This window comes from Scyliorhinus canicula, chromosome 4 (assembly GCF_902713615.1).
Source record: "Scyliorhinus canicula chromosome 4, sScyCan1.1, whole genome shotgun sequence".
NCBI classification, from domain to species: Eukaryota; Metazoa; Chordata; class Chondrichthyes; order Carcharhiniformes; family Scyliorhinidae; genus Scyliorhinus; species Scyliorhinus canicula.
Genome location: NC_052149.1, coordinates 106,582,549 through 106,606,621, shown reverse-complemented (window position 1 = coordinate 106,606,621; position 24,073 = coordinate 106,582,549). Strand labels below are relative to the sequence as shown.

At 48.3% G+C, this 24,073-nt stretch overlaps 1 protein-coding gene across 1 annotated transcript; it reads right to left on the bottom strand.

Annotated features, from left to right (window-relative positions):
* prdx6 (peroxiredoxin 6) lies at positions 1-20,375 on the bottom strand. Its single transcript, XM_038794976.1, has 5 exons — positions 20,170-20,375; positions 15,743-15,899; positions 7,833-7,979; positions 753-899; positions 1-309 (listed from the first exon to the last, which is right to left on the bottom strand). Exons 1-5 carry the CDS (start codon positions 20,256-20,258, stop codon positions 181-183), a joined length of 669 nt encoding a protein of 222 aa, XP_038650904.1. The 5' UTR covers positions 20,259-20,375; the 3' UTR covers positions 1-180.
* Positions 20,376-24,073: the final 3,698 nt, after the last annotated feature.

The window sequence follows — 24,073 nt, the reverse complement described above, 5'->3', positions numbered from 1 at the left end:
TTCCAGCAAATTATTTTATTGTAGAAAGGTTACATTGAGAAAACCCATCACAAAAAAAGGCAATCATCATTAGAATGTGATTCTTGTTTGCCCACCTTCAGTAACCTTTGAAGCAACAGCAGGCACGGAGGGGAAGTAGTGTAGCATTTCATGTAGATGTGAAGAGTCTGCTGACGTGCTTCACGGGTGAGGCGTGAAGCGCAAGTACTTTTTGGAGGAAGGAAGCTCCTGCATTTGAATTCCCTTCGGGAAGAGTTTTTTTGCGTCTTCTTCAGAAATACTGGGAAGGACCATGCAATCCCCACCAGCCTGTGGAGAAATCAAGTTGTTAAAACTTGCTACCAATACATTTTGAAAAATACTACAACAACCTCTGCTAGTATTAGACCAAACCCTACCCGTATCAGCGAATGGTTTGAATGGGTGCCGAAATGCTATCATTTTCCACCTAACTTTTGGGAGAAAATAACTCCAATTGTAACTTTTATCATTAGTCAAAAACACATGCAGCCACTTTCACAGCCCTCCCATTTTCTCCATCATTGCAAACGTCAGGGAAGATGTACAGATACTGATTTGCCATCACCCATTTCTCTACATGGCAAGAAAGATTAAAGTCAGCCCCATCTCCTCCCCCGTAACAAGCCTCTTGAGCACCGTCCCCATGAATTGGTGCTCTTTCTAGTTGTTGGCTACATAAAGTTCAGGGGCTACAGCAGCGTGTGGATATGCTGCATAGGGCAGGCCCTCACCTTCCAGTCCACTGGTGTGGCCACCTTCTTGTAAGCTGTCAACTGCAGGGAATCAATAACTCTGAGAATTTCATCAAAGTTCCTCCCAGTGGTGGCTGGGTACAGGATGGACAACTTCAGTGTCTTGTCAGGGCCAATAACAAACACCTGAAGAAAAAGGAGAAAGCACTTATTTATTTATTAGTTCAGTCAGCGATAGTTAAAATCCAGTTAAACCCAGTTAACATCCATCCACGAAAGTGCAGTGAGCAATTAGGAGAGAAGCTAATGCAATCTGTGGTTCATCAAGGAAAGATGCAATATAAGCATGTAGCCATTGCCTGAGGCACGCCCCATGATACTCCATTGCCGACCAGCCAAATTTGCAACGGCGCAGGTCTCGTGCGGTCTCATCGTCAGGGATCCTCGCGTGGCGGCTGCGTACTCAGTGTGGGGCCGCCACAGTCGGGGGAGGGCTGATCGGCGGGCAGGGGAGACTTCATTGGGGGCTGGGAGCAATATGGGTGGGCGGTCTGAGCGCGCGAGCAGCCTACGCAGGTCACTATTTAGCCGGTCCAGGTCTGCAGGCTGTGTTCGCCATGGAGCACGACGCGGCCGCTGCATTGCGAATGCATGCCCTCTGACCCTGAAGTGTTGGGGCATTGCGAATGCATGCCTTCTGACCCTGAAGTGCTGTGGGCTGCATCAACAGCTAGAACTGCGAGCTCTACGACAGCTGCCCCCAGCAAAACGGTGAATCTGTGGCCATTTGACGCCAGTTTTCTTGTCGTAAAACCCCACTGGGAAATCCTATTGACTGGCCAGCGTAATGGAGCATCCCACCGACGTGGTGAGGCAGAAATGTGGCGCGGCGGGGCAGAACATCCCGCCCCACCGTTTACACGATGGCGTGGGGACTTAGTTCCAAAAACAGAGAATCCAGCCCCTAATGGAGTACCAGTAGCACCAGCCCACACTGTGATACAACAACAGTGTACACCCATCACCAATAGCACCAGAATATGAACGAAGTAAACTCAGCACTCACAACAGAACTCCAGGCCCAATTCCTTCCGGGTTTCAAGTAATGTCAAACCTCCCAACGTCCCGGACTTCCGGTGGCGGCGATGTCCGAGTGAGCCACACATTCGGCGGGCTCTCACTCCGGCGGGCGTTTAGGGGCTGATTCCCCACGATAGCGGGGCCACGGACCTGAAGGAAGGCGGCAGCGAAAGTGCTGAGGAGCGGGCTGCGGCACATGGAACAGCGGGAGTCCAGGAGGCAGAAGAAAAGAGAAAAAAAGGGACAGAGACAAGGACCTGAAGAAACTTACCTGGAACCTAAGATGGCGGACACACTGACCCTGGACTCAGCAATCCAGCAGGCGCTGGATAACATGCTCCAGGTAATGAAGTCCAGTTTTGAAGCGCTGAAGCGGGACAGCTTGGACCCAATCCAGAAAGCGGTGGATCAGCTGAACCAGAGGCTGGATGCGCAAGATGTTAAAGTTAAGGAGCTGGGAGAGGCGGTGGAGGAGCAGGCGGATGCGCAGACGGTTGCGGCGCTAGAAGTTGACGGGCTGAAGGAGCGGCAGAGAAGACTGCTGGACAGAGTGGAGGAGCTGGAGAATAGAGTCCGCAGGAACAACCCAAGGATGGTCGGCCTCCCGGAGGGAGCTGATGCCGCAGTGTTTGTAGCAGACCTGTTGATGCTGCTGATGGGGGCCGAAGCCTTTCCGCGACCGCCGGAGCTGGAGGGGGCATACAGAGTGCAGGCCAGGCGAGGCGAGGCGAGGCGAGGCAGGCCCCCCCCCCCCCCCCCCCCCCCCCCCGCCCGATGGTGATTAGGTTCCACAGGTTCGTGGACAAGGAGCGGGTGCTGCGGTGGGCAAAGAGCACCAGGAGCAGCACGTGGAATAACAGTGTCCTCCGCATTTACCAGGGCCTAAGCCAGGAGGTGGCACGGCGGCGAGCAGCCTTTAAGAATGTCAAGGAGGTGCTGTTCAAGAAGCACGTGAAGTTTGGTCTGCTGTTCCCGGCTCGTTTATGGGTCACGCACCAGGGTCAGCACCACTACTTCTCCGAGCCTGAAGAAGGGATGGATTTTGCGAGGGATCAGGGGCTGGTCCCGAAAAGAGGCCCCACGGACGCGAATTAGGGCCCGAGGATTACCGTGGGAAGGTACGCTAAGTGGGCCTGGACTGCTGGTCAACGTTTTGCTGGGTCAAAAGGTGCCAAGCGGAACATTTGGGACTCTTTCCTTTGCTCATGGACATTGGTTTGGGTTTTTTTTTTGGTTTGGTTGTTTTTTCTCTTATGTTTTTGTTTTTTCCTCTCTTTTTCTGTTTTTTCCTTTTTGGGCGGATTTGTACTTTTTGTGCAGCTCGCGGAGGACACTGGAGCTGGCACGGTAACGAAGGGGGGCCGGTCAGCAAGGGGGGCCAAGGACGTGGGTTGGGGTTTTTTTTGTTTTGTTGATGTCCATGCCTTCCTGTGCCAGTGAATTTGCTCCAGTGGGTTGGAGTGGGGGATGGGGCACCAGGGAGTGGGGAGGAGGACGGGGAAACAATGGGATTGAGACAGGAAGGTGCCGGAGTGTTGAGTCACCGGGCTAGCAGATTGGCTAGTCAAGGGAGTCAGGTGGGCGGAGGGAGGGGGGGGGGAGATATCACAGCCAGTGGATGGCAGGGGTGGGGGTATCGGGGGATGTTGTTAGGACGGGGGGCGGGGGGGGGTTGTTCTGCTGACGTGGGAGGGACTTGAAATAGGCACTGGAAAGGAGGTCGAGGGTGGAGGCAGCCAACGGGCGGGCCAGGAATGGCGCGACGCACGGGCCGGGGGCCGGCCCGAGAAAGGCTATGGCTGGCCAGCGTGGGGGGGGGGGGGGGGGTTGTGCCCCCCGACCAGGCTGATCACCTGGAACGTCAGGGGACTGAATGGGCTGGTTAAGAGGGCACGGGTGTTCGCGCACTTGCGGGCCCTGAGGGTGGACGTAATTATGTTGCAGGAGACACATCTGAAAGTGTCAGACCAGACCAGGCTAAGGAAGGGCTGGATTAGCCAGGTCTTCCACTCGGACTTGGACTCGAAGTCCAGAGGGGTGGCAATCATGATCAACAAGCGGGTGGCAATTTGAGGCGGAGGGCATAGCCGCAGACAGGGGGGGCAGATACCTGATGGTACGGGGCAGACTGGAGGGGAGAAGAGTGGTGCTGGTGAATATATATGCCCCGAACTGGGATGACGTGGACTTCATTAAAAGAGTGCTGGGGAAGATCCCGGACCTGGACTCTCGCAGGCAAATAATGGGGGGGGACTTTAACATGGTCCTTGACCCGGTTTTGGATCGGTCGTGTCCCAGAACGGGTAGGCTCCCAGCAATGGCAAGGGAGCTGAAAGGGTTTATGGAGCAAATGGGCGCAGTGGACCCCTGGAGAGATAGACAGCCAACAGGAAGGGGCTACTCGTTTTACTCGCACGTCCATAAAATATATTCTAGGATAGATTTCTTCGTACTAAGCAGGGATTGTATAGGGGAGGTAAAGAACACGGAATATTTGGCAATTACTATCTCAGACCATGCCCCGCACTGGGTAGACCTGCAGATTAGGGGGGGCGAGCTACCAACGCCCGCAATGGAGGCTAGACGTGGGACTGCTGTCGGAGGAGGGGATCTGCGAGAGGCTTCGGAGATGTATGCAAAATTACTTGCAGGTGAATGACACGGGGGGGGGGGTCTCAGCGGCGACCACGTGGGAGGCGCTAAAGGCAGTAGTGCGGGGGGGAGCTGATTTCAATTGGGGCCCACAGAGCCAAGGCAGACCGGGCAGAGATGGATAGATTGGTTAGGGAAATGGGTTGGATAGATGAAGAGCACGCGGAGTCCCCGGGGGAGGTTTTACTCAGGGAGAGGCAGAGACTACAGGCAGAACTGGGGGCACTATCCACGAGTAGGGCCATGGAACAGCTTAGGAAGGCGAGGGGAGTGGTGTACGAGCATAGGGAAAAGGCTAGCAGATTGTTAGCGTAGCAACTCAGGAAGAGGGAGGCGGCCAGGGAAATAAGTAGAGTGATGGATGGGGAGGGGCGCAAAGTGGAGGACCCGGCAGGATTGAATAAGGTATTCCGGGACTTCTATCGTAAGCTGTATACTTCGGAGCCGCCGGAAGAACCAGAGGAGATGAAAAAGGTTTCTGGACGGGTTAACATTCCCAACAGTAGGTTGGGGGGGGGGGGGGGGGGGGGGGGGCGAGTGGATGAGCTGGGGGCCCCTAGAAGAGTGGAGGAGGTACTGGGGGGCCTAAAGGCCATGCAGTCGGGGAAGTCCCCGGGGCCGGATGGATACCCAGTAGAGTTCTATAGGAAGTTTTCTGAGCTGGTGGGCCCAGTCTTGGCGAGGGTTTTCAATGAGGCAAGGGACAGAGGGACCCTGCCGCCGACAATATTGCAAGCCACTATATCACTGATATTGAAGCGGGGTAAAGACCCAGAGGCATGCGGGTCCTACAGGCCAATCTCCCTGATTAATGTAGACGCCAAGCTCCTGGCAAAGGTACTGGCGGTTAGAATGGAGGACTGTGTACCGGAGGTGATTGGGGAGGACCAAACTGGGTTCGTGAAAGGTAGGCAGCTGGAGGCCAACCTGAGAAGATTACTTAATGTGATAATGATGCCCCCGGCGGGCAGGGAGGTGGAGGTAGTGGTGGCGATGGACGCCGAGAAGGCCTTTGACCGGGTGGAGTGGGACTATCTATGGGAGGTGCTCAGAGGGTTTGGGTTCGGGGAGGGACTGGTGGATTGGATAAAATTATTATATCAGGCCCCGAGGGCCAGCGTCAGGACTAACAGAGAAGTGTCGGAGTACTTTAGGCTGTACCCTGGGACCAGACAGGGCTGCCCGCTCTCCCCGCTGCTGTTTGCGCTGGCCATAGAGCCGCTGGCGATTGCGCTGAGAGCCGCAGAGGGATGGAAGGGGATGGTGAGGGGCGGGGTAGAACATAGGGTGTCTCTTTACGCAGACGACCTGCTCCTGTACGTGTCGGACCCAGTGGCCGGGATAGGAAGTATACTGAGAATGTTGAGGAAGTTCGGCCAGTTTTCAGGATACAAATTAAATACGGCCAAGAGTGAAATGTTTGTGGTACAGGCAAGGGGCCAGGAGAACAGATTGAGAGGGCTACCGTTTAGGCTGGTTGAGGAAAATTTCCGGTATTTGGGAATCCAGGTGGCACGAGACTGGGGCAGGCTGCACAAGTTAAATTTGGCCAGGGTGGTGGAGCAAATGAAGGGAGAGTTTCGGAGATGGGATGCACTCCCGCTGTCGCTGGCAGGGAGGGTGCAGACTGTAAAGATGACAATCCTCCCTAGATTTCTGTTTATTTTTCAGTGCCTCCCGATCTTTGTCCCACAGTCCTTCTTCAAAAGAGTTAACAGGATGATCATGAGCTTTGTCTGGGCGGGAAAATCCCCGCGGGTGAAGAAGGCGATGCTGGAGAGGAACCGCAGCGAGGGAGGGCTGGCTTTGCCGAGTCTGATTAATTATTACTGGGCGGCCAACATCGCTATGATAAGGAAGTGGATGGTGGGTACGGGGTCTATCTGGGAGCGGGTGGAGGCGGCTTCGTGCAGGGGCTCCAGCATGGCAGCCCTGGTCACGGCTCCTCTACCGCTGCCGCCGGCCAGGTACTCCACCAGCCCGGTAGTGGTGGCGACCCTGCGGATATGGGGCCAGTGGAGGAGGCATGTGGGGGAGATGGGGGCGTCTGTCTGGGCGCCAATCTGCGACAACCATCGGTTTGCCCCCAGGAGTATGGATGGAGGGTTTCGAGCATGGCAGCGGGCGGGGGTGGGCGATATGTTCCTGGAAGGGAGCTTTGCGAGTTTGAGGAGCTTGGAGGAGAACTTTGGGCTGGTAAGGGGAAATGATTTTAGGTACCTACAGCTGCGGGACTTTGTTTGTAGACAGGTCCCATCTTTCCCACGCCTCCCGCCAATGGGGATCCAAGACAGAATAGTCTCTAGGGGGGGAAGAAGGGGAGTGTAGAGTCTCTGATATTTATAAGGTGCTCATGAGGGAGGAAGGGTCCCAGACGGAGGAACTGAAACTTAAATGGGAGGAGGAGCTAGGCGGGGAAATGGAGGACGGGCTGTGGGCAGAGGCCCTGAGTAGGGTAAATTCGACCGCGACATGTGCCAGGCTCGGGCTGATTCAATTTAAGGTTGTTCACCGGGCCCACATGACGGTGGCTCAGATGAGCAAATTCTTTGGGATAGAGGACAAATGCGCTAGGTACGCGAGGACCAGCGAACCACGTACACATGTTTTGGGCATGCCCTAAGCTAAAAACAAGGGTGGCGATGGGTCCAGGGGTGGCAATTTTTGGGCTTTCGGAAGACGCGGGAGTCCAGGGGGAGAAAGAGGCCGATGTTTTGGCCTTTGCTTCCCTGATAGCCCGGCGACGAATACTATTGGCGTGGAGGGACTCAAAGCCCCCGTAGACTGAGTTGTGGCTTGCGGACATGTCGAGTTTCCTGGGTATGGAAAAAATTAAGTTCGCCTTGAGGGGATCTGTTCAGGGGTTCGCCCGAAGGTGGCAATCATTCATTGACTTCTTTGTGGGAGAGTGAGCAACAGCAAGGGAGGGGGGGGAGTAGAGTAGAGTAGGAGGGATAAAATGGCAGGTAGTACCGGTGGGAGAGGAGCGGGCTTGTGCAGTATGTTACGATTGGAGTATTGAATGTACGTGGATGTTTGCACATTTTTGCTTTCTTTCTGCTGATGTCTGTAACTGTTTACAAAGCCAAAAACTACCTCAATAAAATTGGTTATTAAAAAAAACCTCCCAACGTCCCCTGCTTCCTGGCACAGCTTTCAAAAACTTGCTCAGGCAAGTAAAAAGGGTGCCTTCAAACGTCGAGCATGTCTGCTTTCACACTGTTCTCCCAGACCCGATGTAGAACAAGAATCCTGTATGGAAGTTGCCGATTCACAAATGAGGGTCATAATGTGGGTAGCCAAGTACTAAAGCCCTCCAATGGTATTTGCCCCATAAAAGTAACAGGTTGAGCCACATTACGCTAGCCTTTGCATTGGTGAACTTACAGCACGAGCAGTCAGTGGTAGGCCCTCCTTGTTCCTTTCCGAAGGGTCAAGCATTCCCAGTTGAACGGCCAGTTCTCTCTTTTCATCGGCAATGATGGGGAATGGCAGCTTTTCAACATTCGATGCCCCGATGTATGCATTGATATCCTGCACGTGGCAAACAGAAGTCAGCATGTGTATCCAGAGAGATTTTACTATTACAACTGCCCCCAATTGAGTTCCATGGGAAGGCACCTACCAAACATAACATTGCCTTCAATCGACTGACAAGAGTGTTGAATGGCCAACCTATTCCTGGTCTACAGAATGCACCATCTCAGCTAAGGACCTCATAATGCACACTTGCTTATATATTTTCACCCCAATAGGAGACTTACCAACGATTAATTCCACCTCTGATTCTCAGAGCCTTCCTTTAGTGAGAACGAACAAGTGTCTTACATTCATTACTTTGAAATACAATGGCCACATTCAGCAGCTCTTTGGCACTCAGCAGTACATATCAAACATCTACAAAAAAATGCAGTGTGAGCTGTTAAGCTAGTGTTTCTGTTTAAGGGAAAAATATTAACTTAAAATGGCCCAGCAAAACATTCAGATGGATGGGCAATAAATGCTAGCCCAGCCAACAACACCCACATCCCCTGAATGAATTTACAAAAAATGCAGAATTCCCTACTCTGTTGTGGGATTTTTAAGGTATATATATATGCCTCAGATGCAACATTCAATCCAAAGGCCAGGCCCAACTGGGCAGTCCTCCTTCAATACTGCACTCCATGTGTCAGGATGGATTATGTGCATAAATCTTGGAGCGGATTGAAGACCCTGAGCTTGTTACACAAACACTCTTCAGTCCTCAAAAGAAAATGCATTTTTCCTGCACTGGTGTTTATTATAATAATAATAATCTTTATTAATGTCACAAGTAGGCTTACATTAACACTGCAATGAAGTTACTGTGAAAAGCCCCTAGTTGCCACATTCCGGCGCTGATCCGGGTGCACAGAGGGAAAAATGCTATTGCTCAATCCATATGGAAACCGAAGTGAGAACAGCTGACCTAGTTTTTCCTCAACAGGGCCACGGTATTCTTGATTTAATAAGGGAGTCTTAAAGTTTAGCTAGGTAGCTCCTTGCACTCATTCATGTTAGAGAGAGCACACGATTTCCACTCCGTCACCACATACAGACATTTAACATGATGCCTCTCCCCCACTACGGTCAATGTATGGGTAAATGGAAAGTTTGGCTAGCTCAAGAGAGGTTCAAGTGTAATTTCTAATAGATTCTGAAATTATTAATGGAAGACAATCAAATTTAGGCATCGCTACCTTCTGGGCACAAAGAAGATAGAGTGTCATGTGAGTATCCCTTGAAGAAATGTTTTTGTCTTATCACATGGCTTCAGTGATGTCATTGCGTGGGTGAAGTTGGGCTGTGACTCTGGGAGTTGGTTTTACTTTCGCTTTGGTTTGGAGCTGGTTTGTGGCACTGGGTTTTACTTTTGCTTTGAGTTTGAACTGTCTTGTGCTGCACAACTTTGCATAAAATCTTCAACATTTGGAAATCATTGATAATAAGATATTCTTAAGGTCAGGAAAGGAGTGGGAGAACAATACGTCTTCCATTTACTATTGTGTGCTAATAATTTGGCAATATTTGACATTTGGTGACAATCACAGCAGACTCTGAGCTTAAAAAGATAGAACATAGAACAGTACAGCACAGAACAGGCCCTTCGGCCCTCGATATTGTGCCGAGCCATGATCACCCTACTCAAACCCACGTATGCACCCTATACCCGTAACCCAAACCCCTTAACCTTACTTTTTAGGACACTACGGGCAATTTAGCATGGCCAATCCACCTAACCCGCACATCTTTGGACTGTGGGAGGAAACCGGAGCACCCGGAGGAAACCCACGCACACACGGGGAGGACGTGCAGACTCCGCACAGACAGTGACCCAGCTAGATAAGTATTTGAAAAATAATGCAGAAAGGCAGTCATGAAACAGGTTTAGATTGGACAACGTCAATTGGAGAGCCAGCACCGGAACAATGGCAAAGCCAGCGTTTTTTGCACCAATTGTGTTTTTTTGGTTCTATAACTTATTATTGCTTTATTTGAACTGTTGCAACAAGGTACGGTGAAGGAGTTTTATAAAGCCACTGCCAGAACGTGTACCTGGGCATGTAACAGTTAAATAATGCGTGCCTAGCATCAAAATTTCTGCAGAATCTGGCCAGTTGGAGTTGCCGGACACCAGCATTTTGCAGAGTATAGACATACAGAGGAACCATTCAGTGACTGTTTTTTGTTTAAGTTAAAAAAAAAAAGAGTCAAATTCCTATCAGCTCAATGACACTGCGTGCAACTAAATAAGGATCTTCCGATACTCTTATCCAGTCCAGGATGTGGGAATGCCGTTGAAAGGTTTTTTTAAAAAAAAGAACAACAAAACAAACAAAAGCATCAGCTGTGTTGGCAGCATTACAGACTGGTGGATTTCAAGTGAAGTAATAATGAGTATAATAGCTGGTTATACTATCGGCCTAAGAATAAGAGGTTTAAGTTGCCAGGGACACTGAAAACTCTTTACAATTTTCCTGTTGATTTCATAAGTTCATAAGGAGCAGAATTAGGTCATTCGGCTCATCGACTCTTCTCCACCATTCTATCGTGATTTATTACTTAAGCAAGTTTTATCCACGTTGGATAAGTTAGACCGCAAACAGAAGGGCAGGGATTACACTAGCAGAGTCCTAAGGTGCATAAATGAACCACAATAATCCAGTGTTAAATTACACAACATGTAGGGCAGCACAGTGGTGCCTAGTTAATACTGCTGCCTCACAGCACTGAGGTCCCAGGTTCGATCCCGGCTCTGGGTCACTGTCCGTGTGGAGTTTGCACATTCTCTCCGTGTTTGCATGGGTTTTGCCCCTACAACCCAAAGATGTGCAGACTAGGTGGACTGGCCATGCTAAATTGCTCCTTAATTTGAAAAAATGAATTGGGTACTATATTTTTTTTTTAATTGCACAACAGGCACTGTAGCAACTATGATTCAACTGTGATACAAAATGGCTGAAGATAGGCTGTACTTTGCTTCTAAACAAACTCCTGGACAAATGTCAGCAATTGGTAAAACAGAACAAAGTTGAACATAGAAAATAGGAGCAGGCCATTTGGCCCCTCAAATCTGTCCACCATTTAATATCATCTCAGCACCATACTCTGGCTCTCTCCCCATATCCCTTGACGCCTTTCGTGTCTAGAAATCTATCTATTTCCTTCCTAAACATATTCAGTGACCTGGCTTCCGCAGCCTTGAATTCCACAAGTTCACAATCCTCCAAGTGAAGAAATCTCTCCTCATCACAGGCCTTACTGTCTGCATCATGTCCCTAGACTGTGAACCCTTGCATAATTTGGTTTTTAAAGGGGCAATTTAGTGTGGCCAATCCACCTACCCTGCATATCTTTGGGTTGCGGGAGTGAGACCCATGCAGACATGGGGAGAATGTGCAAACTGCACACAGTTGCCTGGGATCGAACCCAGGTTCTCAGTGCCGTGAGGTAACAGTGCTAACCACTGCACCATACCACCACCCCCCCCCCGCCCCAGCACATATATACTAATGTTTTATGGCAGCATGCTAATTAAACAACAATTTTGTTTCATTCTAGACTCTCATCCATTCTGACCATCAACGCCAAACATTGGGAATATCAGATTTGAACAACTTGCATTTATATAGTGCCTCTTATGTAGTAAAACATTTTAAAAAAGTGTTTCATCATTAGGAAATTAGGATAGGTAATCAAAATCATGGTCAAAGAGATAGGTTTTAAAGAAGGCAAAAAAAGAGGGGTTTAACCACAGTCCGGGGCCTCAACTTTTGAAGGCACAGCCACCAACAATGGGGGCAAAGGGAATCAGGAACTCACAACAGAATTGGAGAACACAGAGGCCTTGGAGGATTATAGGGCTGGACAATATCAAAGAAGCGAGGCCCTGGAGGGAACTGAAAATAAGGACGATCATTTTAAAATTCAGATTTTGCCAAACCAGGAACCAATTTAGGTCAATGGGCACAGTGGGGGATGATAGGTGAATGGAACTTGCAGGAATTAGGATGTGGGAAGAAAATTTCTCCATATTTTCTCATTATGTCAATATATGAAACTCATTGATGCTCTAAAATCTATCTGATCTAGGGCTGCACGGTGGCGCAGTGGATAGCATTACTGCCTCATGACGCCGAGGTCCCAGGTTTGATCCTGGCTCTGGGTCACTGTCCATGTGGAGTTTGCACATTTTGCCCGTGTTTGCGTGGGTTTCTCCCCCACAAGCCAAAGATGTGCAGGGCAGGTGGATTGGCCACGCTAAATTGTCCCCGAATTGGAAAAAAGGATCGGACACTCTAAATTTAAAAAAAATATATATAAATAAAATCTATCTGATCTTCAAATACATTTCTGCTGCTGGCAAATCAAAATAACAACCTTTCTGCCAAACATGTCAGTCAGATTTACAGCTCATCATTGGATTGCATCCACCGAAAACAGGTTCAGCAACTTCTGTAACAACTTCCTTCCCCTATGAATAACCTATGCTGCATGCAAATGCAAAGACAGGGCTAAGACAAGTACCACTGAAAATGTTATAGGGCTCAATGCTACAAGGGATGCTTGGTGCCAGTAGTTTAATTCTGCAAATGGTTCCACAATGTGGAATCTTTCTGCCCTTCCCCATCCCTTCATTCCTACACGGGTAGGTTCCAGTTGCTAGATCATGAAGAAACTCTGCATTTGCCCGTGCTCTAAAGCTATACTGGTGACATTTGGGGCTAAGTTTTAGGGGAGAGGGGTGGTGCCTGGTTCCGAGACTATAGCTAATACAAGTTTTTAAAGCAGGAATGATCGGGCACACTCGAAGATGCGTTTTGGAGGCTAGGTGGGGAAACACAAAGCGAGGTGGCCCCTGAAACCTACAGGATACCTCCCAAAACAGGCACCATTCCTCCTTCCCATTTTATCACTTCAGATGGTGAAAAAGTAGAGGCTCCACTATTTCCTGCCTGCCAATGCCAACCGCGTTATGGCCTGGGCAGTGAATAATTCCAGTCAATTGGGCCGTTAACAAGCTCAAGTCCCATTAATATATATTTTTTTAAATAGCAGAGATGAGGAGGAATTTCTTCAGCCAGAGGGTGGTGAATCACCGCCTGCTCACTGTATTATAGGTCAGGGTTAGGCAGGAAGATGGTGGTCTAGTCACCTATCACATTTACCTGCCCCCTCCACCACCACCGAAAACATGGCCGGCGGGGGGAGGGGGGCCATAAAATTCAGCCCTTTATTGCCCTATGTACAATATTTATGTGAGTAAAGATTAATACAAGACCATAAAACATAGGAGCAGAATTAGGCCACTCGGCCCATCGGGTCTGCTCCGCCATTCAATCACGGCCGATATTTTTCTCATCCCCATTCTCTGCCTTCTCCCCATATTAATCAAAAACCTATCTATCTCTGTCTTAAAGACACTCAGTGATTTGGCCTCCACAGCCTCCTGCGGCAAAGAGTTCCACAGATTCACCACCCTCTGGCTGAAGAAATTCCTCCTCATCTCTGTTTAAAGGATTGTCCCTTTAGTCTGAGATTGTGTCCTCTGTTTCTAGTTTCTTCCTGCAAGCGAAAATATCCTCTCTATCCAAGCCTCGCAGTATCCTGTAAGTTTCAATAAAGGTCCCCTCTCATCCATCTAAATTCCACGAGTACAGAACCAGAGTCCTCAACCGTTCCTCATACAACAAGTTCTTCATTCTTGCGATCCTCCTCTGGACCCTTTCCAAGGCCAGCACATCCTTCCTTAGATACAGCGTCCAAAGCTGCTCACAATACTCCAAATGGGGTCTGACCAGGGCTTTATATAGCCTCAGATGTACATCTCTGGTCTTGTATTCTAGCCCTCTCGACCTGAATGCTAACTGCCGACTGAACCTGCACGTAATCCTTAAGAGAATTGTGAACAAGGACTCCCAAGTCCCTTTGTGCTTCTGATTTCCTAAGCATTTTCCCATTTTGAAAAAAATTCCTCCTTCCAAAGTGCAAAACCTCACACTTTTCCACATTGTATTCCATCTGCCACTTCTTTGCCCACTCTCCTAGCCTGTCCAAGTCCTTCTGCAGCCCGCCTGCTCCCTCAATACTACCTGTCCCTTGACAGATCTTTGTATCATTTGCAACCTTAGCAACAGTCCCTCAGTTCCTTCTTCCGGATCATTAATATATATTGTGAAATATTGTGGTTCCAGCACCGACCCCTGAGGCACACGAGTAGTCACCGGCTACCATCCTGAAAAAGACCCCATATGGGCCAGCGGTGAAAAAAGAAAGATACATGTTGTGCTTGGACCACAACAGGGATTGTGGCTATAAGATGTAGGCCATTCTGCCCATTGAGACTGCTCTGTCATTCAATGAGATATGATTGATCTGGCCGGATGATCCTGAACTCCACTTTCCTGCCTTACCCCCATGACACTCAATTCCCTAACGGATTAAAAATTTGTCTTGAACATACTTCACAACCCAGCACCTACAGCTCTCTGCAGTAACGAACCCAGCACCTACAGCTCTCTGCAGTAACGAACCCAGCACCTACAGCTCTCTGCAGTAACGAACCCAGCACCTACAGCTCTCTGCAGTAACGAACACAGCACCTACAGCTCTCTGCAGTAACGAACCCAGCACCTACAGCTTTCTGCAGTAACGAACCCAGCACCTACAGCTCTCTGCAGTAACGAACCCAGCACCTACAGCTCTCTGCAGTAACGAACCCATCACCTACAGCTCTCTGTAGTAACGAACCCAGCACCTACAGCTCTCTGCAGTAACGAACCCATCACCTACAGCTCTCTGCAGTAACGAACCCAGCACCTACAGCTTTCTGCAGTAACGAACCCATCACCTACAGCTCTCTGCAGTAACGAACCCAGCCCCTACAGCTCTCTGCAGTAACGAACCCAGCACCTACAGCTTTCTGCAGTAACGAACCCAGCACCTACAGCTCTCTGCAGTAACGAACCCAGCACCTACAGCTCTCTGCAGTAATGGACCCATCACCTACAGTTTTCTGCAGTAACGAACCCATCACCTACAGCTCTCTGCATTAACGAACCCAGCACCTACAGCTCTCTGCAGTAACGGACCCAGCACCTACAGCTTTCTGCAGTAACAAACCCAGCACCTACAGCTCTGCAACAACAAATTCCACAGTTTCACAACCCTCAAGAAAAGAAACTCCTCCTCATTCCCGTCTTAAATGAGCGACCTCGTACTCTGAGAGTATGCTCTCTGGTCCTAGACTCTCCCACAACCATCCTGTCAAGCCTCCTGAAAATCCTGTATGTCTCAATAAGGTTGCCACCATACTAATTTGAGATTGCTGGTATCATTTGACCCTTTTAGATAAATTGCTGGACTTGAAGAACTGCATTGTAAAGAGCAAGTTTATTTCCCTTCAGACATTAGAGTGTCCTATATTATATATGCGCATGACTGAAATTATTTGTTTAATATTTCAAAAATTCTCTCATAACGTGACTCCCGTATAAATTATTTCACAATTTTGCACTTCTAAGCAAAGCACATGACAATATTCTATTATAACTGGCACTCCTCTATTTTGCTTTGTTGTTTAAAAGTGGAGGTGATCTCAATGATCTGAAGGCGAGTCTTATTGGACTCGAAACGTTAGCTCTGTTTCTCTCTCAACAGATGTTGTTTGACCTACTGAGTTTTTCCAGCATTTTTGTTTTTTATTACCAATAAAATTAGTATTAAGTTCAATGCATTAAGTGGATAGCTGTTAAGTTCAATGCAGTGAATTATACCTTGGTCCATCCATGGTGATCCTGAACACTGTCAATTGAGAGAGCTATCATTTTCACGTTGCGTTTTTGAAATTCCGAAGCCAACTTTGCCATGCGGCCCAATTCTGTGGTGCAGACAGGGGTGTAGTCTGCTGGGTGGGAGCACAGGATGCCCCATCTGAACAACAAACAAAAAGCCATCAGTACACCACATCCCATTTTTACAAAATGGTGCAGAAGGATCTGGGTGTCCTCGTGCATTAATCACAGAAAGGTACTATGCAGGTAATAAATAAGGCAAAAGGAATTTTGACCGTTATAGCTAAAGGATTGGAGTATAAAAGTAGAGACGTGTTTATGCAACTGTACTGCATACAGTTTTGGTTCCCTTATTTGGGGAGGGATGTAGTTGCATTAGAGGGAGTTCAGAGGAGGTCCACTAGATTGATTCTGGAGATTTGGGGTTTGTTTTATGAAGAGAAGTTTGAGCAGTTTAGGTCCATACTCTCCAGAGAGTTTAGAAGAATGAGAGGAGATTTAATTCAAGCATACAAGATGATAAAAGGTATCAACAAAGTGAATGCTTCCTCTTGTGGGGAAAATCTGGAATGAGAGATCATAGTTTTAGGATAAGGGGTCGCAGATTTAAAGCAGAGATGAGGAGGAATTACTTCCTTCAAAGGATTGTGAATCTGTGGAATTCACTACCACAGAGTGCAGTGGATGCTGGGACATGGAGTAAATTAATTGCCTGCTCCTAGCTCAGATGTTCTTCATCATTTGAAAAGAGTTGCTTTTTCAAAACTAAAAAAAAGTGACGAGATACTACTTCTATCAGTGTTTATGCAGAAGATTTAATTTGGGTATTTCCAAGCTATGTTCCCTATCCAAAAACACACAACTTTCCCCGTTAGATCTTACACCGAATTTTCAACGCAGAAACAGGCAACTTGGTCTAACTGGTCTGTGCAGTGCCTACATTTCACATGACCCTCCTCCTATCGTGCTTCTTTTGTGTTCTATTTCTCCCCTCTAGGAATGCACAGGAAGGCATTTTCTCCTGACTGGGGTATGGATGGTCTCAGAGTAGACAACGTTTAGCATCTCGCTTGAATGGTCAGTCAGGGAAAACATTTGACAGTAACTGTTCGGAGAGTATTTAACAGGCCATCAAAGTTCCCATATGAATCCAAACACATCCACTTGCAGCTTAAATTGGCCTGGGAGGGAGCAGAATGGCAGAGAGCAAAACATGAATAGAATAATGGCTAACTTTTGTACTCCAGGTCGCTTCCTAACCACTTCCTGGGCAAGGTTGCTGAACAATCTTTTCCACGCCTTTTTGGTATGCGTGAATCTGAACTCCAGTCCAGAACTTACTTTCAAAGCACAGAAAAATAAAAGGAAGACAAAATTCACAATTGTTAAAACGCAGCTTTAAAAAACTCTTTAGCTCCTGGTAGTCGTGTGACACAGTGATAATGGTGTTGCTGTATAATGACAGCAATCATGATCTATCAGTAGTTCTGCAACAGTACGAGGCTGGAGGCGAGGAAAACCCCCAGAGGTAAAAAATTGTGAGATTCATAAGCCCAAAGCCTTGTACACTTACACACATCATATCTCAAATTACTCATTTACTGCATTCCATTTTTTTTTTTAAACTGAAAGAAATCAATCCCATTTATGTTTCAATTAATTAGTTTTAGCTGCATATACTGTCTAGTTGTGCAGCATATTTGGCAACCAACCTTGCAAGGTAACTCTAAAAGTAGCAATACCTGTTTCCAACTTGAGGAAGCTGGCAGTAAATGAACATGGGATTTATTTAACTATATTTAGAGTTCTGTTCAAAGCAGTATATTGCACCCAGTTCAGTCTTTGCTGGGAAAACTAACCCCACCAGACCTTGCTTTGGGTCAGCTTTTATATTAGTACATAATGAACCCCAGGGGGTGGCCTCTGCCCCCTATCTAGGAAGCTCATACTCCAGGAGGAGATCAATGATGGTTTGTGGGGGGGTTAAGACAACCTGCAAAGATCTCAAGTATCTCATAATAATATTACCGCGATCTGAAGGGATGTAGAAACTCGGATGATAGCACGAAGAGCAAGTAGATCATTTAAATTATTTTAAGCTGCTTTATATTTTGTTCTGGTTTTAAATTTAGATTTTGGGAGGTTGGCAGCCATGAGCCAATTCTCCACAGTTACACTGTACAATACAACATCTCCAGCAGTCAACTCATTGACCCAGTTTTTTAGGGATCGACCCTGTCCCTAGGATAGAAACTAGATTTTAGTGTGACCATGGTTAATGCTCCATCTCAACGCCACATTCCTGCTCTCTCCCCGTATTCTTTGATGCCTTTAGTGTTTAGAAATATACCTATTTTCCTTATTAAATATATTATGTGACTTGGTATCCACAGCCTTCACGACCGAGTGAAGACATTTCTGATCATCCCTGTCCTAAATGGCTTACCCCGTATCTGGAGACCGTGACCCCTCGTTGTGGACAGCTCTCTCCTCGCAGTCAGGGCGAAACATCACCCTTGCATCCAGTCTATCCAACCTGTCAGAATTTTATGTTTCAATGAAATACCCTCATTGTTCTCACCTCCGGTGAACACAGAATTTGGATTGGTGCTGTAAAACACTGGGAGCTGGTTTCTCCCAGAAACATCTAGTAGGATAAGGTTAATAGTTGCCGGATACTGCAATCACGGCCAGAATTCTCCAGCCGTTTGCATGCCCGGGGCAAAATTCTCCGACCCCCAGCAGGGTCGGAGAATCGCCTGGGGCCGCCGAAAATCCAGCCCCCACCGTGGCAGAGATTCTCCGCCACCCGGGAAGTGGCGGCGGGAGGAATCTCGCCACTCCAATCGGCGAGGCCCCTGCGGTGATTCTCCGGCCCGGATGGGCCTCTCCCGCCGCCGAGGTTTGAACCACCTCTGTAACGGCGGGATCAGTGGCGCAAGCGGGCCCCAGGGGTCCTTGGGGGGGGGGGGGGGGGGGGCGATCGGACCCCGGGGGTGCCCCCACGGTGGCCTGGCCCGCGATCGGGGCCCCCAACTCAGACTCCAGGCCAGTGCCCTGGGTGCACTATTTCTCTTCCACGAGCGGAACAGAACCCCACATTGCGCATGCGCCGGTGGTGACGTCAGCAGCAGCTGGCGTCACCCCGGCGCATGCACAGACCGGCGAAAGCCTTTCGGCCAGCCCCGCTGCCGGGGGTGCCGGTTTTTTGCGCCAGTCTTCTGGTGCCAACCGCTCCAGCACGGGGCTGGCCCCCAAAGGTGGGGAGAATTCCCCACCTTTGGGGAGGCTCGACCCCCGAGTGGTTGGCGCCACTCCCCTACGCCGGGACCCTCCGTCACGCCGGGTAGGGGAGAATCAAGCCCCCTGTTCCAGTAGGTTTCCTGGCAGCGTAGGGTGGCTTCAATGGAAGTAGAGAATCCCGCCGCCAGCGAATAACACGCCACCGAGAAACACACAGCTGGGGGAACCAGAGAAACCGCCTCACATCATGCATTTTCGGAATGAAAGATTCATGCTTGCGGGAGGGTTTAAGGAAGAGGACATTTGGTTTGCTTCAAGAAGCTGTTTGAAGTTTTGAACAACCTTCCCAATTGCAGCCAACTAGCAGATACGCTTTTTAGTTTAAAAAAAACCAAGAGTATTAACTTAATCAGGCTGAAAACAAGAGTATTAACTTAATCAGGCTGCAGTCATTTTAAGAGAAAGGGGCAAAAACAGAATGTTGCAGGTGCTGGAAATCTCCAATAGGTATGGCAGCATCTGTCGAAAGTTGAACTTTAATCAGACAATATCACTTTGATCTCTGTTCCCTTGGGGAGTGGCGTAACCGTTCAGAATACTGTCGACTTTAACATACAGCTTAAAGATCGTTGGGACGTGATTGCACACCGAACCTCGACAGCAGACACCCACTGGGTTATTGGTTCAGAAACAGGTGGGCAGCGTGACCCCTGTCCTCCTCCCACCCCCCTATATTCCTCCATGACAACACACATGCACTTCAGAATAAGGTCATTGCAACTGCGCACTGCAGAGAACAGCAGCACAGCTTCCGTTTTAAGAGCATGACATTCAATATTTAACGTTACATTTTCACTTATCTTCACCACTGAATATCTGTCAGACACACACACAAATCCCATATAGAATGGCATGATCTGTCCACTGTGTCTCTTTGCGTTTGCTTATAGGACCCTACATCGTGTAAGCAACATTTCTAAGGTTCTTCAATGAGTAGCCACGCAGCCGCTCTCACACTTTATAAAAAAGCAGTTTAAAACACACAAACTTTGATTTTTGTACATGAAACGCGCGTTTGCAAGTGGCGGGTTCTGCGCAGGCGCCGCATGTCACAACGTTCCATACGTCTGAAATTTACAAGCTGTTTAATTTTTCTTAAAACTTACGAGTTTCCCAGCCATTCATGAAATTTAATCCTTCCTGCAGTTGTGTCAGCTTCAAAATTTGGGAACACGTCGCCCAGATTGATCCCCATTGCTGTTAACTTGAATCTTGTTTTAACCCGACTACCAGGAACAGACCAGAGACTGCACAGGAATAAAAGGGGGTGGGAATGAGGAAGTGTGTTGCACCAATAAGGTTTGGAGGGAGAACACGCGAGTTTTACTCAATTGGGCCGGCTTACTTGCCCGCAAAACCCTATCAATTACTGATCTCGGCGAAATAATAAAAAGATCATCCATGTGCGACATGTTACTAGGTTCATTTGCAGCTAGGCAAGAAGTAAGCATGAATTAAAGTTAGCCAGAGCTTTGTAATATTAATATCAAATTCATGGTTAGCGAACACTGTACTTGAAAGGACCATCCACTCCCACAAACTTTGCCCAATAGTCATGTAAACTTTACCAATTAGCCAATTCCCTTTTGAAAGTTACTATTGAATCTGCTTCCCGTACCCTTTCAGATGGTGCATGCTCGATCATAACATGATCGAAAATAAAGTTCCCCAATCTCCCTTAAGCTTTTGCCACTTATTTCAATCTATGAGTTCCAATTACTGAACCTCCTGCCATTGCAAATATTTTATCCTTAATTTAGACAAGCCCCTTAAAAATTTTGAACACCTCTATTAAATCTCCCCTTTGTCTTCTCTGAGCTAAGGTGGGGACAGTCTGCCTTCCACAGTGGCACAATAGTTAACACTGGTGCCTCACAGCGCCAAGGACCCAGGTTTGATTCTGACCTTGGGTGACTGGAGTTTGCACATTTTCCCGGTGTCTGCGGGGGTTTTCTCCAGGTGCCCCGATTTTCTCCCACAATCCAAAGATGTGCAGGTTAGGTTATTGGGATAGGGCAGGGGAGTGGGTCTAGACGGAGTGCTCTTTGAGAGGGTCAGTGCAGACTCGATAGGCCGAATGTCCGATTTCTGCACTTTAGTGATTCTATGAAAGGTCCCTTAATGGTGCTTGCATACATCTCAGCACGTGAATCACAGGCTTTGCATATTCCTTCAATTGAATCTTGTACGTGTATGGTAACATCCCAAAACCTTGGAAAATTTCAGGGAAATCATTCAGTATGGAGTCTCCTGAGGGATGAGAGCCTGTCGCAGCATTGTCTGCACTGTAGACTCGTCGGACGAGCTGTAGTTCCTCAAACGCCTTAACTCCAATCAAACACTCGCAGTCCGCCGCCACCACAGAAAATTTCAACTTGTGAATTTTGTTTTTGACATTGACATCAAGCTCACATGCTCCTAACACCGAGATTTTGTTACCATTGGCAGCACAGTGGTTAGCACTGTTGCTTCACAGCTCCAGTGTGATTCCCGGCTTGGGTCACTGTGCGGAGTCAGCGCGTTCTCCCCGTGTCTATGTGGGCTTTCTCCGGGTGCTCTGGTTTCCTCCCACAGTCCAAAGATGTGCAGGTTAGGTGGATTGGCCATGATAAATTGCCCTTAGTGTCTATAAAGGTTAGGTGAGGTTACGGGGATAGGATGGAGGTGTGGGCTTGGGTGGATGCTCATTCCAAAGGTCGTTGCAGACTGGATGGACTGAATGGCCTCCTTCAGCGATGTAAATTCTATGATTCTATTGATACAGTTCTGGTTGAAACCGCAGTTTTTTTCATCGGACAGGTTGATGAGGTTGGCCCTTCCACTGGTGTCAAGCTTGACCGTTATCACTGTCCATTTATCTTTATCATTATCTGCCTTCAATTCACTATTGCTGCAGATTGGTACAAATACATTGTTATTTGGTATGATTTGAGTCTCCTTGTCCTTGCTGGAGATCATGTCTACAAAGAATATGTCCTGTAGGCACACTTCATCAATAGCGCTGATACTCTTTGTTTGTTCAGGTCTTCTCCTTGAATAACATTGGTTGCAAAATGATTCCTGCCATTACAGATAGCACACGTCTTTTCATAAGCAGGGCATTGCCGTGGCAAATGCCATTTGCCACATCGCGGACATAAAATGGAGGATCGGATTGGGCGCTCAAAATGGTTGCCGCACTGGGAGCACGCTTCTTATTCAGCTGCGTCACCACACTAATGGCGTCTGCTGCCCCTTCCGCCTTCGCGTCAAAATGCCGGAGATTCAGCGTGCTGGGCTGCTTTGCTGCAAGCTTACTCGCGTGACGTATTTGAATCGCAATTTCAAGTTGCAGGTCTGTTTCCTGCAGAAGCCAGTCACGTACTTTATCATTGGAGGTTCCAAAAAGTATCTGATCGCACATCATTAATGACTGGAGTGTGCTGAAGTTGCATGACTGCGCCTTCAATCGCAAGTCGGTGAGGAAGCTATCGAATGCCTCTCCCGCGTTCTGGGTGCACGAACGGAATATAAAGCGCTCAAAGGTCTCATTTTTTTAGGGGAGCAATGCCGATCAAATTGTTTAAGAACTTTGTCAAAGCTTTTCTTGTTAGCCTCGTTTTCAGAGACAAAAGTGTTGAAAATTTCAAATGCCTGGGGACCTGCCGTGAGCAGCAACACAATTCGTCTCTCATCGGGTTGTTCCTGCAGACCAAGGACTGCAACATCGAGTTTGAACTGTTGGTTCACCACCCTCCAATTTTTGTCTACATTACCCGTAATCCGAAGCTGTAGAGGTGCCTTGATGCCTTCCATCCCAGGCTTCTAGGTTTTACCATGCATTGAGCACCAGATGCCAGTAGCTAGCAAGGTTAGCAGCAAAGATCCATTTTATTCCTTCTCCTTCAAAGATATCTTTAGTGGTTTGGATTTTGATTTGTACAGAATCTTCGAGTTCGAGTCCGACACCCCGAATATGACTTATAGGGGACAATGCTTCACATCTATATGCAAGACCCCAAGATTGTGCTAAATACCGTCCTCCAAAACCTTTCCAACTTCGGGCAGGACCAAAGCATATGAACATGATTTGCGGGCCCTTCCCACATCGCTCACAGACATCCCCCACCCCTTCGAACAGCCGGCTCATCCTTGATTTTGTGTGGTGCACCCTCTACGACTTTCAATTGTTTCAGCCCCTGCCTCTCATACGAGGTCAAAGCATTCAGCACCTCACACCTCAATCCCATCTACCATCGCCCCCACAACTCCTGTTCCCACTTTGCCTGCCCTGACCCTGCCCACAGCTTAAAATGTTGCTTGAACTGCCTCCAGATCTTCAATGTGGCCACAACCACCGGACTCACTGAGTACTTTCCTGGAGCCATTGGAAGCGGTACCATTGCCAGTGCCCGCAACCCTGACCCCCTACGCCAGCCCGCCTCCATATTAACCCATCGAGTCTCCCCCTCCTTGCTCCAGCCCTGCACCTTCTCCGTATTCGCCGCCCAATAATAATACAGCAAGTTTGGGAGGCCTAGCCACACCACTGCCCCCCCTTCCCTCCGTCTGTTATCCTCTCTGCAGAAACACCCTCCTAATCGTGACCACTTCTCACCCCAGATAAACGAGGAGATCAATTTGTCCCCACCCCCCAGAAGGAATACTTTGATAAAAAGACCAGCAGACACAAAAATAAGAACAAGAATTGCGGCAACACATTAATTTTAACTACCTGCACCCACCCACCAATGACAGAGGGAGGTTGTCCTACCTTGACAGATCAGCCTTCACTGACCCACCAAACTGGTAAAATTATATTTTCAGAGCCCTCCCCAATCCCAGGTCATCTGTACTCCTAAATACCTAAAGTGGGTTGCCGCCAAACAGAATGGCAGCCACCCTCCACCCTGCTCCCAGCTGGGAGACCATGAAATACTTGCTCTTGCCTACATTCAATTTGTACCCGGAGAACGTCCCGAATCTTCGGAGCAACCCTATTATATTCCCTGCCAATGTGCTCGGTTCCAA

What these genes read in the sequence shown, in the direction of transcription:
- prdx6 (XM_038794976.1), bottom strand. Translation starts at nt 20,258, where the DNA reads ATGGGGATCAATCTGGGCGACGTGTTCCCAAATTTTGAAGCTGACACA. An exon ending in CATGAATGGCTGGGAAACTC is followed by an intron (nt 15,900 to 20,169) that starts GTAAGTTTTAAG and finishes TTTGTTGTTCAG; the next exon opens with ATGGGGCATCCTGTGCTCCC. An exon ending in TACCACTGACTGCTCGTGCT is followed by an intron (nt 900 to 7,832) that starts GTAAGTTCACCA and finishes CTTTTTCTTCAG; the next exon opens with GTGTTTGTTATTGGCCCTGA.